Source organism: Pocillopora damicornis, chromosome 2 (assembly GCF_964200805.1).
Source record: "Pocillopora damicornis chromosome 2, jaPocDami1.2, whole genome shotgun sequence".
In the NCBI taxonomy this organism is placed as follows: domain Eukaryota; kingdom Metazoa; phylum Cnidaria; class Anthozoa; order Scleractinia; family Pocilloporidae; genus Pocillopora; species Pocillopora damicornis.
The window spans coordinates 5739764-5756896 of record NC_142671.1 but is presented as its reverse complement, the minus strand read 5'-3'; the positions used below and the strand labels follow the sequence as shown (position 1 = coordinate 5756896).

Here is a 17133-nt window from a genome sequence, read left to right as displayed (position 1 = left end):
AAAAAAGTATTCCATAATACAATGATGGCCTCTCATAATGATTACAGGAGGATTGTTTTAATCGCCATCCAAGATGAAGCGTATCGGTTTGGAAGATATTACAAGCACGTCTTCAGAAGGCTTGGCATCAGCAACACACGCAGAATAAGACTCAGTTTCAGAAGTAGTCTTGCCTTGATCGGTTATGTGGGTCGGCGTCCATCCTGGCTTAGATATATGAGTCGACCTCAAAGACGAGGCCCAAGTTACGCAAGGATTCGCATCACAGCAAGGGGTACATAAAATAGAAACTAAATAAAAACCTAAATTGTTTCTTAGTGCCTCATTTAAATGTTGATTTTTATGTGGTCTTCACTGAAAGTTAGCTTCTAACTTTTCTCTGTTCTCATCATAGGTGGAAGACAAAGACCTAGGAGATCAGGAAGTATGTTTATTAAAATTTGATGTTGTGATTGTTAAATCACCTAAGAGTGTCTTCATTTGCGAAAATAACGTTTTGATTACACAAGTACAAATCATCTTAATTGCCTTTTTCATTTGATGTTGTTCTGGCCGGCAAAGCCCCGAAAATATCCTATCATTCGCGAAAACACCATCTTGCTCAAAGGAATAGAATTCTCATCGGTTTTGCTATGTCATAAATTTCTTCATCAAGAGCACTTAATAACATTAAGAGAAGAGTGAATCTATAGGAAAATCTTCTTTTAGTAAAAAAGCTATTCCGATTTTAAAGGGCTATCTATCTTTCCAGCTGCGGACAAGATTCGCTAACTATAAGGATGTTAGAAAAGCGTGATATTTTCAAAAATGTATAACTGAGGCCTTTTTCGTTTTATTTTATAGGAAGATTATCTTTTTCTGTTGAAAGTCAAGGCTTTGTTGATAAAAAAAGGGGACGCACATTGTACGGACGCTCGCGGGCCTACATTAAAGTCAATGGAAGAGATTACTCTCTACACAGGCGTGGTTTTAATGTCGTTGTTGTCAACTACAAAACTGGTGAGGACGTGTATTTTTACAGTTATGAAGAATATTTTAAGTCCAATAGTGATAGTTATGATGTACATCGTCCACGTTACAGATTGGAAGGTTAATTTCTCTTTACTTTTCATTTACGGCATGTGGGCGCGAAGGGCCATACTGTGGGCAGTGCTTAGCAACAAGTAGCTTTAGCGAAAAAAAACCAAAGTTGGCCAAAAACTGCATTTATTTTAACCGCCATGGCCCCGCGCGCATTTCACTTCAAAATCCCAGTGTGAGCGCCGTTTGCAATGGCGTGAGCCGGGCTTAACATTCCAGTGTGGCCCCCCGAGCTTTGAGCTTTCTTATTGAATGAGTAACGTCGGGCCGAACGGTAAATGATATGTAATACCTTTATCAACGCCCCCTAATTCATACTTACATCTGTAGTAATCCATTGCTACAATTGATAGTCGCACGGGAAAATGCCATAATAGAAGTGATCGCTAAACAGAAATAGTTTGCAGTACAGGCGTTATATTTAGGAGCATAATTAAGGATAACAAATAAACAATGGGCAGAGTTGTCAAATCTAATTTCGATAATAGTGGATAGGATGACGGCTCTTTAGGCCCCGTCCACACGTATCCGGATAAATTTGAAAACGGATAAATATTCAAAAAAATCACTACAAGGAAAACGGTGTACTTTCAGCTCATTAGTACCGAAACTAGAGCTTGTTTATTCGCCATGTTTTCATTAATGGTCGATCGGCCGAGAGCACGCGTTGGACTAGGTTTTAATTGTTACTTCATCGTTTTCAAATCTATTACAAATTTATCCGGATAAGGCGTCCACACGGAGACGCTTAGTCAGCGTTTTCAAATTTATCCACGCTGGAGAGCGTTTTCAAATTTATCCGTTTCCGGTGTGTGAAAAAAACCGTTTAGGTGTGGACGGAACCCGTAACCGTATAGATATTTATCCGTTTCCAAATTTATCCGGATACGTATGGACGGGGGCCTTAATCTCGTGTATCAACCACCGTCACATAGAGAAATTTTCCGTTCTCCCCAATCTTCCGATGTTTTTTGGACCCGAGAAGGCAGCTACTCAGTTTCCACAGAGGTACCAAGCGTTTTCCTGAAAGTAAAGATACAAAGCGCCTTAATCTGGGCTTAGAAAAAACCAATTGCGGAATTCATGCATTATTGATAATTTTGTCATTATATTGTAAAGGACGTATCGAGGCAAGGCGATCTTTTGACACTCATGGCAGCAGGAAAGCAGCAAGGAGATTCAAGCGCTTTATTTACAGAATCAGGCGTGGGTAAGTTCATTTTAACCTCTGTCCTTATATTGTTATACATGGAGGCACAAATTTGCTCAAGGTCAAGGGCACAGGTTTTTCATACGGATAGACCGGTAAATAACTTATTCAGTTTTTTTTGCTGGTTTGCTTAGCCGCGAATGGCGAGGAAAACAATTGCGGAGCGTTGTCTATATTGTAAAAAGCCTGACCGTGAGAAAAGAACGATTGTGAAATTAATTTTCCTACTTTCATAATTTATGTTCTTTAATGTTGCATTGCCGCGGCTTGCAATAGAACGGAGTAACTGGTGTTTTGGTCTTGTTGTAAGGGCTTTGCATGCGTCCATATTTGCAGTAACATTTTAAATTATGATTTTAGATATTGTGTCTGATTATACAGTACGGGGCAAGACGGGTTTGAATTAGACACCACGATCTCAAACAGCTTTTTTTTCATAAACAGGGTTTGGTTTTTACGGCAGCATATCCCCTCTACCCCCTCTTATACTTTCTCTACGTATTCAACTCCCCCCCGCTATCAATAATGGTAATGTTGCGAGTTAAAAAAAGTATTCCATAATACAATGATGGCCTCTCATAATGATTACAGGAGGATTGTTTTAATCGCCATCCAAGATGAAGCGTATCGGTTCGGAAGATATTACAAGCACGTCTTCAGAAGGCTTGGCATCAGCAACACACGCAGAATAAGACTCAGTTTCAGAAGTAGTCTTGCCTTGATCGGTTATGTGGGTCGGCGTCCATCCTGGCTTAGATATATGAGTCGACCTCAAAGACGAGGCCCAAGTTACGCAAGGATTCGCATCACAACAAGGGGTACATAAAATAGAAACTAAATAAGAAACTAAATTGTTTCTTAGTGCCTCATTTAAATGTTGATTTTTATGTGGTCTTCACTGAAAGTTAGCTTCTAACTTTTCTCTGTTCTCGTCATAGGTGGAAGACAAAGGTCTAGGGGATCAGGTAATATCCTTATTAAAATTTGATGTTGTGATTATTAAATCTCCTAAATGTGTCTTCATTTGCGAAAGTAACGCTTTGATTAAAGAAGCACAAATAACCTTAATCATACTTAATCATACGCATACTTTACGAAAATCTTGCAATTCCACTTTTTAATAGCATCCAGTTTTCTAGTAATAGAGAATTTACTTTGTTTCTTGGATTCTTAGTATCATCATTAAAAAATTAGTTTTCTAATTTTAGCAAGGAGAGTTATCAGATACCATGGACGGCGCTGTGTGGTTAGGAGAAGAAGGAGATATGTTGTTCGCCTGGGCCGAAAGAAGAAGATCATTCGACGATTTTTACGTAAAATAAGAATCAAGTTGTTACGAAAATACAGGAAGATAAAGCGCATCAGTGGCCGTTGGAGGGTGCGTATAAAGCGACGTTGGTGTAGGCTGCGAAAACTCGGTAAAGGCTGGTTTTATCGTTGGCGGAGACGTTGGAAGAAAATAAGACGCGTTAGACTGACCTGTCGTATAAGAGGTCGACGACGCAGGGTTCGACGCCGACGAAGGAGATGGCTTGTTCGAGTCAAAAGACGCTGGAGACGTTGCAAGCGTCGCGTCACGAGATACATCAGGTATCGAAAGAAGAGAGTCATCGTGCGGAGAGGTAGAGGAGGGTACCGTGTACAACTGAGAAACGGCAAATATGGAAAAAAAAGGAGGTTCAGAATTATTTACCGCCGTAAGTATTAATTGATATTAATTAGTATTGATTACTCATAGAGTTTACAATTTTTTTTTCCGTTTTTCAACCGAAATTTTTGAGTAGGTAGTTTTCTAGTTAGACCCTAACTAGTGCTAAAGCGATCGGCACCATTCGATGGAATCAGACCGAACAATTCCCAAAGAGCTAGGCAACCGGAACTTCTACAATCATCCAAATATATAAATGAGCTTTTTTTTCAGTTTGATCACCTGGTGCTTCATATGGAAACTTGGCTTAAGCTGGCTCAATTTGTCATAAACGCATACATCTTTGAGGAAATTTATCCACAGCTGTTCGTGATTTTGTCTAAAAGGAGACACTGAATCTTAAAAAAAAGTGGTTCCCCCAAAATAAATAGCTCTGAACTAGGCTTAGCCAGGGAACGTAATGGCATCATTGGGATTCAGAACCTCTGGACATTGAAGAAATAAACATATTTACAAACATTGCATTTCTTTGGTAGGGTTCTCAGCGTTGGCAAGAAGTCACACCCATAAAGTAATCATGAAAATTACTCTGTTTATTTTACGCTTTACTTTTTTTTCTGGTAGGGTTCATTAGAGTGAGATTAGAAAGTCAAGGTTTTGTTGATAAAAAAAGGGGACGCACATTGCTCGGACGCTCGCGGGCCTACATCAGAGTAAATGGAAGAGATTATTCCCCACACCGGCGTGGTTTTAATGTTGTTCTTGTTAACCGTAGAACTGGTAAGAAAACTGTAGACTTTGAGGTTTCATTTTCTTTTTTTTTCGCATATGTCCCAGCTGATGTGAGTGGATTTCTGTTGTTAACTTTGGGCATTTGGATGTCGAGCGACGTTCTATCGCCAGTGACACTTTTATCTAAATACTCTTCTGAGTTACATGCTGTAAATTCTTAAAATGAAAACCTGAGAGATACGCACTCTGAACAGGAGACTCCAGTGGTCTCGGCTGTATTATAGAGCGCTTTTCGCTTGAGTGTCGTCAAACCAAATCATCTGGGTAGTTGAAGCCAATCAAAAGAATTGGAAAAGATTATAAAGAGCAACTGAGATCTCAAATCAAAATCTGATAAACTGCCTCAAGCATGGGAAGAGGCAAGTGACAAGGACGCACTTTTAACGTTTTGAATATGATTTAATTAGATATTTAATTAGATCAACCCTCTTGTATAGAGAGTCTGAAGCCCACTGCGTAAAACCAGTTTAGGTTCCTTTGCACCTGTTATGAAGCTTGTATATCTTCATGGGGGAAAAAAACAAAAGCATAACTGAATTTGCAATCTGGTTATGACCAACAGGTCGGGTTTTCCGAAGGCGAAGTTTTGACACCCATGGCAGCCGTTATCAAGCAAAGAAATTCAAGAAGTTTATTTACGGAATCAAAAGCGGGTATGTTGCGTTAACCTAAGTTACCGTTATAGAATTTTCCATAGTTGGGCCAGACACTCAATAAGTTTTGTTCCATTGCTAACCGCTTATGCTCTGATGTGACATGAATATATTTTTTAACTACTCGGAATATTCTTGACCCTATTTGGAAACCGTGAGATTTAAAGTTTTATTTCTTTTTGTTTGCAATTTCGGGCCATCACTTGGAGCAGGAGTTTCTTATTGTCTATGCTGATGCGATCGCAAGGTGCTTTTAGGAACAAATATTTCCAAGAATTTTTCTATCGTTAACTAAGAGAGGTGGCTAAAATAACGAGAAAAAGTTTAAACCAGGAAGAATCAAGTACGAGTCGTGTGGAATCTGAAACTATTTCCTCTATCCCTGCATCCATCCAGCTTATCCTTCTAATTTTTTTCCAGTTATCCCTCACCCTTGAAGATAATTTTTCAAATTCCTACCCCAAGTAATAAATCCCAAATGATTCTCAAGAGGGCTTCGTAACATAACGGATCCTACCTGTATTTTATTACCGAGTCTTTTAACTGAATCCTCTGGTCAATATTTCAGGACGATTGTGTTAGTTGCTATCCAAGATGAAGCATATCGGTACGGAAGATTTTACAAATACGTCTTCAGAAGGCTTAAAATCCACCCACGCAGAATAAGATTCGGTTTCAGAAGTAGTCTTGCCTTGATCGGTTATGTGGGTCGGCGCAAACCATCTTGGCTTAGATATATGAGTCGACCTCAAAGACGTGGCCCAAGTTCCTTGGTCTCTCGTATCCCACTTGGCCGAGGTATGTTGAAGTTAGAAAGGTCTTTTGAAACAAACGGAATTAAATAATTTTGAAAGGAAAAAACTGCTAAGAAACTTAGCTTTTTTAATTACAGCATAACACAGGGAACATGACGTCATAACTGTGCTTATACACTCTTCCCACGATCATAATTTATACAAAAAAGGCCACCTCTAGGGATCGCTGTTCTTTGACTCCATTTCTATATTTTTTGGTAGGGTTCTTAAGATTGTACGTGCAAAGTCAAGGTTATGTTGATAAATCCTTACTAATAATCTGAAGGAAGCACAGAAATGTCCAGTGAAATTCCACGTCCTTCCAAACGCTGACGTGTCTTGTGTATTCCTTTAGGTAAACCAGAAAAAGTAGAAGAAAAAAATTATTTGTAATGATGACTTAATCCTTAGTGCGCGCCTCATTCCTGAGTGCGTGCTTATCTGTCATGACAACTTATCTTTTTGGCTTACCCTAATTGTGACTTTTTGATATGTTGAAGTTTCCGGAAGAAACTACCGAAGAATAATAAGAAGGAAACGACGACGAGTCCGACGAAGAAATCGTCGTAGAAGACGTCGAAGACGGAGATATCGAAGACAAAAAATAAGGAGAAAGAGACGACGACGCAGGAGACGAAAACGTGAGTGTACTCTTTCTTAGGGCGGTCGCAATTTTTTTAAGATGTCACCAATCCATTTTTCAGGAAAGTCGGCGCCCTGATGATTTCACTTTAGAGAGGACGATGTATTTTTCTTGTGCCGCGATGGGTGCGATCTTAAGATGGCTCAAAAACGAGAAACTTTCTCTGAAGTTTATATGATTATCTGCCGTTCCCATTTTCTGTGACATATCGCAGTATTAAGCATAAAATTTAAATGTACTGTAGTATAGCAATGAGAAGCCTTGATTAATTTTTTTAATGCGTCAAGTGAGTTCAATTCTTAATCGTAATGTTCGTACCTTTTTGCTTTAGGGAGGACACTCGTTGTTTACCACGGACGCCGTAAGCCGATAATAAGGAGGCCAATATTAGGGCTGACTTGGAAGAGAAGGGTTAGGCCTCTGCTTCGCTTGACAGTTTACGTCAGGGGCAGGTATAGGCCACTCAAGCGAAGAGGTCGATACTGGTATACATTCATCAGCCCACGATGGGTTAGAGTCATCAGAGGAAAGAGTGTTTGGTATTACCGTTCCCGAAATCACTGGCTCAAACTCAAACCTGTCAGGCTTTCGGCACGTGTTGGACGCAGGCGATGCAGTATACGACCTCGTGGACGTAAGCTGTACGCTCGCATCGGGAGGCGTTACAAGCGTGTAAAAACGCGATTCATACGCTATGTCCGTTTCAAAGGAAAAAGATTTATAGTCAAGAGAAGAGGGAGGAAGGTTATACTCTTCCGTAAAGGAAGACGGACTCGACCTCTGGCGGTAGTACGTTCCCGTAAGTGAAAGATTGTTTTTTGGACATACGAAAGAGCTCAATTTACGCATGTGTCGTCTTGATGGTAATTAATATCGTTAAAATTGTTGGTGCTAAGTTAGCTATATTTCCGATGTCTAAAACTTTCTTGGAAGAGTTAGGCAATTTTCAGTTGCCGGCTATTTGAGTAAGCTGGAAAGGTTGGGGATAGGTATAAAGAAACTTAGGAAACAGCAGAACAAATTCTTGTTGACGCAGGTCCCTTTAGTTTTTCAGTGAAATCCTTCGCCTGGTAAGTGAATTACATCAGAAATTCTGACTAAAGTTTTTGGAGATCGGAATCGAATGTGTCTTCTTTTGCGCATTTTCCCAATCATGAGGATGCCGTCAAACGCTTAGTTGTAGGCTGATAACACTTGCATGCATAACATTGTAATGCATCGTTTGACTCTAATTAACGTTTAAATTTAGAAATCAAGTTCACACCAAAAGTTACAACAATCTGCCTTTCGTCGAGGAATCGGATTTTTGATGTAAGGGTCGTTCGATTAAAGATCATCAAAGTGCACTGATTCCAGTAGTTTGTTTGTTCGAGGAAAGTCAAAGGATTCCGAATATTCTCCGTTTTTCTTTCTTTTTTTTTTGTTTTTTTTGCACCTATCAACACGAGTAGGAAGCGACTTTGCTAATAGAAACTTTTTTATTATGGCAGGACGTTATAGCCGCAAACTTTTGGTAAGGAGGAGAAGAAGGAGATTGCGCAGAATCAGACGTGGGCGGCGAAGATTGCTCAGAAGAATCAGGCGGTACTTCAAACGAAAGCGACGGGGACGAAGAGGTCGTCGAATACAACGTACGTACTTTTATGATCCCAGTGCTATCGTTGATTACCCTCTCTCCAATGAACATCTCCTGAAAAAAAATAATGACTAAACCCTCCCCCTCCCACCCTCCTTCCACGGTTGCGGAGAAAATCAGGAATAATAGCTTTTTCCCTGAAACAAGTCTCTCCACCCCACCCTTACCCATTAATGAAAAGAGGAAAGTTGAAGAAAGAAAAACAGAAAAAAAAAGACAAAAAGACAATGACGACGAATTAAACGAAGAAAAAAAAGAAGAGACATTGCCTACAGCGTTGATTTGTTTCTCACTTTAGCGGCACTTCTTGCTTTTGATTGATTTTCTTATTTCGATTAAAAGAAATTCACATTTGGAACAATTTTAGAAGGTTTACCTCTTTTCGTTGTTATGTGTGATCGCCGAACTCTGTGTCGTAGAAGAAATTACCTTTTCTGAGCAACATTAGGGTTAGAAGTCACACTTATTATAAGTAATTATGATGAAAATTACTCAGTTTATTTTACGCTTTAATTATTTTTTGGTAGGGTTCATTAAAGTGAGATTGGAAAGTCAAGGCTTTGTTGATAAAGTAAGGGGACGCAAATTGTACGGACGCTCGCGGGCCTACATCAGAGTAAATGGAAGAGATTACTCTCTACACCGGCGTGGTTTTAATGTTGTTCTTGTCAGCCGTAGAACTGGTAAGAGACAGTAGACTTAGGATGTCATTTCCTTTTTTTGCATATGTCCCAGCTGATGTAACTGTATTTCAGTTGTCAAATTTGCGCATTTGGATGTCAGGCGACGTTCTATTGCCAGTGAAATTTTTTTCTAAATACTCTTCTGAGTGACATGTTTTGAGTTGTCATAATGAAGGCGCCAGTGGTCTCGGCTGTATTGTAGAGTGTTTTTCTACACCGGCGTGGTTTTAATGTTGTTCTTGTCAGCCGTAGAACTGGTAAGAGACAGTAGACTTAGGATGTCATTTCCTTTTTTTGCATATGTCCCAGCATAGTGAATGTCGTCAAACCAAAACCATCTGGGTAGCAGAAGACAATCAAAACAAATGGAAAAAATCATATGCAAAATCAAATTCTAATAAACCGCCTCAAGTGCAGGAAAAGGTAGTCGACAAAGACGCATTTGAAAAGTTTTGAATATGATTTTATTAGATAATTAATCAGATCAATCCTCTTGTTTAGAAAGTCTGAAAGCCCCCTAACTGCGTAAAACCGTGGTTTGGGTTAGACTTCGTGTAAATAACCAGCACTAAGTAATTAAATACTTTACAGCAGTTATATTGTTTTAGTTAAGCTTCCTTTGCACCTGTTATGAAGCTTGTGCATCTTCATTGGAAAAATAATTACGTAACTGAATTTGCAATCTGGTTATGACCAACAGGTCGGGTTTTCCGAAGGGTAAGTTTTGACACTCATGGCAGCCGTAATCAAGCAAAGAAATTCAAGAACTTTATTTACAGAATCAGAAGCGGGTATGTTGCGTCAACCTAAGTTACCGTTATCGAATTTCCTACAGTATATATAGTATTTACCTCTGCGAGATAGGAAAAGAGTTTCTGGGCACTCAATAAGTTTTGTTCCATTGCCAACCGCTTGTGCTCTGATGTGACATGAATCTATTTTTTTTAACTGATGGATATTCTTGACCCTATTTGGTAACCGTGAGATTTAAGGTTTTATTTCTTTTTGTTTGCAATTTCGGGCCATCACTTGGAGCAGGGAACAAATATTTCCGAGAAATTTTTTATCGTTAACTAAGAGAGGTTGTTAAAATAATGAGTAAAAATTAATACCAGGAAGAATCAAGTACGAGTCGTGTGGAAACCGAAACTATTTCCTGTATCCCTGCATCCATCCCGCTAGTCTTTACTTCTAACTTAATTTTTTTCCAGTTATCCCTCATCCTTTATTATTTTTCCAATTCATACCCCAAGTGATAAATCCCAAATGATTCTCAAGAGGGCTTCGTAACCTAGCGGATCCTAGCTGCAATTTATTACCGAATCTTTTTACTGAATCCCCGGGTTAATATTTCAGCACGATTGTGTTAGTTGCCGTCCAAGATGAAGCATATCGGTACGGAAGATATTACAAGTATGTCTTCAAAAGGCTTCAGATGTTACCACGCAGAATTAAGCTCAGTTACAGAGGCAGTCTTGCCGTGATCGGTTATGTGGGTCGAGTCAGACAACGTTGGCTTAGATATAGGTTTAGAACTCAAGGACGTGGCCCAAGTTCCGTGGTCTCTCGTATCCCACTTCGCCGAGGTATGTTGAAGTTAGAAAGGTCTTTTGAAACAAACGGAATTAAATAATTTTGAAAGCAAAGAACTTCTTAGTACGGTGGGCCGTAGAGGACATGCTATCCACTTTTTAAATTCAATTTTATTACACGATAAATGAGATTTATCACGCGATGAAATCAAAATATCGGGCGATAAATGGGAAACTTGGTAGGTCGCACGTGATCGGCTGCCACGCACGTTGTTTCCGTGGACTAGACGACAGTGGCTGCAACAATTGGAAAGTTCTTCTACGGGTTTGGTGATGCAGAAGTGATGTCTTAAAATTTAGAAACATGCAATATAATCAGAAAGATCAGATTATCCACATTTGTTCTCAGGCACTTACAGCCATCTCTGAAAGTGTCTCGTAAGAGTTTACAAAATCAAGGTTTACTGTACTGATTCACAGAGCTATGTATCGTAGAAGTATTGCAAAGTACTGCTCAATGATCTTTTAACGAAAATAAAACAAACTATTGACCTCAAAACATACCTCTTCAACTGTTCAGCCATTGTCGTCTCGTCTACGGAAACGACGAGCGTGACAGCCGATCACGTGCGACCTAACAAGTTTCCCATTTATCGCTCGATAATGTACTATTTATCACGCGATAAAATTGAATTTAAAAAGTAGATAGCGTGTCCTCTATGGGCCACCGTAGCTTAGACCCTTACACTTTTTAACTACAGCAGAACACAGGGAATGTGACGTCATAACTGTGTTTAGACACTCTTCCCAAGATGATATTTTATACGAAAAAGTCACCTCTTCGGATTGCAGATTGGTATTATAAAAAAAGTATCTGCACCTCTAGCTTAGCTTCACCCCTCACCTATCACAGTTCAGTAAAATATTGATCTCTGATGCGAATCGACCGATTGAGAATGAGATCGTTTGTTAATTTTATTTCCCTAGGAGCGCTAAGAGGGGTAAGACGAAGAAGTAGAAGACAGCAAAGGGTAAAAAGGCGAAAGAGAAGGAGACGAAGAAGGCGAGGAAGGCGACGTAGATTGAGGCGAAGAAAGAATCGTCGGAGAAGAAGAAGAAGACGAAGAAGAAGAAGAAGAAAAAGGAGACGACGAATAAAACGATGTACGTCTTTTATCAATAACTTTGGAAATATATTTACTCTCGTACTAACGGCGATACTGTGAAAATAAATGTCATGGAGCATTCTTCACAAAAAAATCCCTAATTCTGGGATTTTTATCTTGAAACTTTTTTTTTTATGACGAACTTTGACTTTTTGACCTCAGAATTATTTCAGTATCCAAAGATCCAGGGTTTCATTCTTCGTACTCACCTAGTCCTACATTCGTTACAATGACGAATAGCATATTTGTCCACCTGTCGATTGTGCTTAAAATTTACCATTTTTCTCATAAAACATTTCCCTCTTTTTTTCGTTTTATTGAGTTTAATGTCATTTTATTATTTTGTTTATTTATGATACATCGATATAAATAAAAGGGATAACATAGACATAAATATTATATAACTGAAAATTTAACATGTGGCGAGGAAACCCGTAGAGAAACCAAGAGGCTTATGCGTGTTACAGGTTCCTCGTATTTTACATCAGTACTATGGCGTGATTCATGTGCAAAGTATTTGAAGTTAAAAGACACACTCGCACGCAGAAAACAACAACAACAATAGCAGGCACTGAAACAAACATATGCTTCAGCAGCCTGACTATTTTTTGCCAAAATATTATACAGACAGTGACCTTAGTGGCGTATAAATATGACGTGGAATCCCAACAAAAATCACCTCACCCTTGTTGTTCGAAGGGTAGATAAAGCTATCTACTGGATAAATCTCGTTTCGTTGGATAGCGCAGTACAATTGGTAACACTTACCATTTTCCATCCGCAGTTATCTTCAAATACCACGGTCGGCGACGTGTGGTGCGCACAATACGAAAGTACGTTTTCAAGCTAAAGGGCAGGAGGTATCCCATAGTCGGGTTCAAAAGGCGCTTAAGACTACGTATAAAACGGAAATGGTGCAGGCTTAGACGAAAGGGTCGACGATGGAGGGTACGTATTAAGAGGCGGTGGTGCCGCCTGAAGAAACGAAGAGGAAAGTGGCTCTACAAACTTAGAAGAAGATGGTTGCGTCTTAGAAGGGTCCGGCTTACAGTACGCATCAAGCGTAGATACTACCGTGTAAGACGCCGAAGAGGACGGTGGTCATGTAAGGTCAAGAAAAGATGGAGAGGAATAAAGCGAAGGCGTTTGTCATATTTCCGCTTTAAAGGACGCAAGCGTTATGTAAGGATTGGGAGAAGAAAAATAACCTATAAACGGAAACGATTCAGGTTCATAAAACGGATTACTCGTCGTAGAAAAGGTGATTATTTTTAAAGGTTGTTGAATGTTAACTACATGGAGGGCATTAAGCCTTGGAATTTTCAGGATTTTTGAGGACTTAATTCTCAGCCGAAGTAAAAGATAAAATACCCAAGGGAAACTGAATACTATCTTCTGTTCAACAAGTCATTGCTGGTCAATATATACTTAACTAACCCATTTTGTAGTGATTACTGTCACTGTTTTTGATCATTTAAATTTTTTTAAACTACCCTCAGTCAATACCCTAGAGCCCTATCTGCTTTGGGAGTTTACATCTGATACAATCGCAAGGTTTTTTTTTTTTTTTTTTGCTGTAGAGCTGTATGATGAACGGTCGCTTGCCAATTTTGTGATGTCCTACTCATCTTTTGGTAGCAATTAGAGCTTCAGTAATACAACTGATGATCTGGTGGATCCTTTAGCGTCGCAACACACCTAAAAGATACTTACTCGGCTTCGTCTCGGGGAAAATTGAACTTCTCGAAGGAGCAAATCTCAGTATTTCCCTGGGGCCGATCATTTAGAGAGTATCGTCTTGTAAAAAATAATAAACTAGTATGTATCGTATTGTTTGATGAAGTTCGTGTTAGTTGCACCCTATCTTTGAACAATAACTTTCGAATTACGTTTCAGTCTTGAGCCGACGTGCTAGAAGGCGAATTTTACGTCGGCGACGAAGAAGGTTCAGACGGCGGTTAAGGCGAAAACGACGCAGAAGGAGAAAAAGGAGGAGAAGACGCCGAAGAAGACGCCGTCGACGAAGGCGAAGACGAAGAAGGGGGCCAAGGAGAAGAGGTAGGGGGGGACATGAGTTCATAACTCAGTGCTAAGGCTTTGTTCTGTAAAATGCCTAGTCACGACGATTGCGCATTAAAGCAGATACGGCAGCAAGGGTTAAGATAAGTATTTATATTTCCATTTCCCACCAAGCTTCTTAAAACTCGTATTTCGGAAGTGAAAACTTCAGGATTCACTCACTTTTCTTTTAAATAACAGATTTATCCACAATTTTTACCTACAGTGACGGAGAAATTTGAATCGCAGATATCATCCGCTTGTTCGTGAAATGCACAAAGTTTGGTTACTTCAGTCGGGTTTGACGGTCCTTTTTAGGAAAGCCTTTTAGAAGCCCCTAACCACCTTTTGAATTGAACACACGGTAAAAAGACGATAAGTCTTTCTTGAAATATATTCTCACAGGTGTTAGTAGGAGACGATATCGAAGGCAACGAAGACGACGACGGAGAAGAAAACTGAGGAAGCGTAGGCGAAGACGTCGCAGAAGACGTCGGCGACGAAGAAGTAGGCGACGTAGAAAACTCCGAAGAAGACGGCGACGAGGTGAGGCAAACCATTGATAGTATATTGCAGATGTTTGAAACCGGCAGCCTAATATAACAAGGGTTACTTGGAAATGGAAGAACCAATTTGACGTTTCTTAAGGTAGTTGATGAAAAATTGCAAGCTCTAAGCGCCGGAAAACAAGAATTTTTTTAGCTGCAATTGGTTAAAATGGCAAATTTGGTTTCACCCTTCTGAACCATTAACGGGTAATTTAAAAGTAAAATCAGATTCAACGTAAAATCGAGAGATTCAGGAACAATTACAACACAGAATGGAAACTGGCTCACTCCCTTTCCCCCACGAATGACGCTACAAAAATGTAATTTAGAATGCAGGAAAATTGCTTTTGTGCACATTATGAGGAGAATCACCCATGATCATATCATCATCATAGCGTAGTTGGAATGTTGATGACGGTGATGACGAGGGGTTATAAGAATAATGATAACGACATTTATAAATATAATATTAAAAATAACGATTAAAAAAATTTAATAATAAAATAATAAATAATAAAATAATAAAAACGATCACAGCCTGAAATATTTTTTCTATAACTACTGTAGCATTGCGACTACCCAAATTACGTTTTGGCGGTAAATACCGAAGAATAGGTACCATTAGACGTTGGGTTGTAAAGGTAGGCAGAAGAAAGTATCAAGTCCGTGGTTTCCAGCGTGGGCGCCTCACCATTAGGGTCGGCAAGAGAACTGCACCGCTCATACATAGAGGACCTTTCTGGTATATACGTTTCGGAAGAAGACTGGTGAAAGTGAAAAAAAGGGGAAGACGACGGTATATAATTTTGGGACAGAAGATAATCTATTTGAGGTGGATCCTCAAGTTACGGTTCAAGGGTGTCAGACGCTTTGTTCGATGTCGCAGAGGAAAGTACAGTATTCGGTTCCGAAGAAAATGGTTGCCAATGAGAAAGCGTCGGCAGAATTTCATCAAGCGTGGACGTCGAAGATATTCGATAAAGAAACGAGGCAGGAAATACTTCGTGAGATATCGAAATAAGTGGAAACGAACGAAATTGAAATGGAAGAAGCGATATCGGAGAGGTAGGTTTCAGTAGGTTTCATCAGTAGAATAGAGAAAGATGTTTTTCGTCTTATCGCGAGCGTTGGACCAAGAAAAAATTCTGAGTCCCCATGAACATTATTTACAAACATGACGCTATCGACATTGTAGATCCTTGCAGTATGCAGCGTTTCATATGAACTTCGTAATACTTCCTCGCCCACCGTAGAGTCTCTGTGGCTCACTGGTAAAGCATAGGAGAGGGGAATCCGAAGGTCGGAGGTTCGATTCCTCGTGGGGACTCAGATTTTTTTTCTTTGTCCCACGCTCGTGACAAGACGAAGAACATCTTTCTCCATTTCTTTACCAAGCTCAAAACTTAGCATCTCTCTTTTTCTATTTACCAGTAGAACAGGTTTGAGTATTATGGCGGTGATAGTTTTTTCTCCTTTATTTTCTAATCAGATACATCATAATTCTGTCCCGAGTTTTGAATGAAACGGAAACTTCATTTCATATCCAAAAAGCAATGAGGAAATTGATCTTTTGAAAAATGAGAAAATGATAAATAAGGATTTGAACTTTGGCCACGCCCTGTAATGGTCAGATGTACATATATCAGCTTGAAAATGTTGTCGGGCGAATCATTGCGGGTACAGGTTGCCTGAGGCAAGGATGACGTACTAGCATTTTGGAACTTATTAGAGGCCAAGAAAGTAGCCATTTACCTGGTGTGTCGATGGATTCTTTTAGGAAGGCGACGTTACAGGATCCGTCGAAGACGACAAAAGAGGAGGCGGCTTCGACGACGTAGAAGACGGAAAAGGAGAAGGCGACGAAGGCGACGAAGGCGAATCAGAAGGAAGCTCAGACGACGTAAGTATATTACGTTGTACCCCACCGGTGTTCGTGCTGTCATTGTTTAATGCAGCATGAAATTGTGGCACTAACCTTTTTTTTTTCAGCGGAACCGGGGTTCGTTAAAGGCAATTTCAAGCAGAAAGGGCGAAGAAACAGTTAGAATTTTTGAGCATTCATGGTGTTAATTTGCCTGAATGATCTCGTTACTAGCACTTTACGGGATCATCATTACTAGAACTTTACTGGGTCATTATTAATTTTGGAGTGGTAAAATAAAATTTAAGTATAAATATGAGCTGAGTTTCTGATCCTGTCGAAGTTTATATTGATCGCACTTGCTTTAACCCTTTAACTCCCGTGAGTGATCAAGACAGAATTTCTCCTTACATTATCAATACAATTGCAAGCAGACAAGTGATGAGAATAAAGAGAAATAGCAATCAGGGGATTATCAGTTGATCCAGTCACAAATTCTCAAAACTAAAATCATAAGAATTGTACAGCAGTCAGTAAGGAGAATTACTAACGGAAGTGAAAAGGTTAAGCAACATTGGTTATAAGTATTACGAATCGATAGGGTGCTATCCCGTCGCAAAAAAGGAATAAAAATGTTTGGAAGGTAATTTACGCGCAAATTTAAAGATTTGTCATCAAACCAGGGTCGAAATAGGACTTGTGTGTCATTTTTTTCCATCGCAAGGGAACTGAATCAGCAAATTTTCCCTAAGATAAATTACGCGAAATTTTTGTAGAAACAGCTTGTGTCACCTAATTAAATGGTAGAATTTTAATAAAAAGGTTTAAA

At 39.5% G+C, this 17133-nt stretch overlaps 1 protein-coding gene across 1 annotated transcript in view; it reads left to right on the top strand.

Annotated features, from left to right (window-relative positions):
- The window catches only part of LOC113673408 (uncharacterized), an 82814-nt gene that overhangs the window by 13608 nt on the left and 52073 nt on the right, over positions 1 to 17133 (top strand). Inside the window, exons 20-41 of the mRNA XM_089198642.1 lie at positions 48 to 274; positions 395 to 424; positions 844 to 999; positions 2200 to 2290; positions 2882 to 3108; positions 3229 to 3255; positions 3499 to 3987; positions 4563 to 4718; positions 5293 to 5383; positions 5952 to 6181; positions 6678 to 6818; positions 7152 to 7619; positions 8311 to 8451; positions 8984 to 9139; positions 9840 to 9930; positions 10496 to 10725; positions 11659 to 11835; positions 12622 to 13098; positions 13734 to 13895; positions 14301 to 14441; positions 15011 to 15508; positions 16221 to 16343. Of these exons, the coding sequence (XP_089054768.1) occupies positions 48 to 274; positions 395 to 424; positions 844 to 999; positions 2200 to 2290; positions 2882 to 3108; positions 3229 to 3255; positions 3499 to 3987; positions 4563 to 4718; positions 5293 to 5383; positions 5952 to 6181; positions 6678 to 6818; positions 7152 to 7619; positions 8311 to 8451; positions 8984 to 9139; positions 9840 to 9930; positions 10496 to 10725; positions 11659 to 11835; positions 12622 to 13098; positions 13734 to 13895; positions 14301 to 14441; positions 15011 to 15508; positions 16221 to 16343 (4529 nt within the window). The remainder of the gene's footprint in view (positions 1 to 47; positions 275 to 394; positions 425 to 843; positions 1000 to 2199; positions 2291 to 2881; positions 3109 to 3228; positions 3256 to 3498; positions 3988 to 4562; positions 4719 to 5292; positions 5384 to 5951; positions 6182 to 6677; positions 6819 to 7151; positions 7620 to 8310; positions 8452 to 8983; positions 9140 to 9839; positions 9931 to 10495; positions 10726 to 11658; positions 11836 to 12621; positions 13099 to 13733; positions 13896 to 14300; positions 14442 to 15010; positions 15509 to 16220; positions 16344 to 17133) is intronic.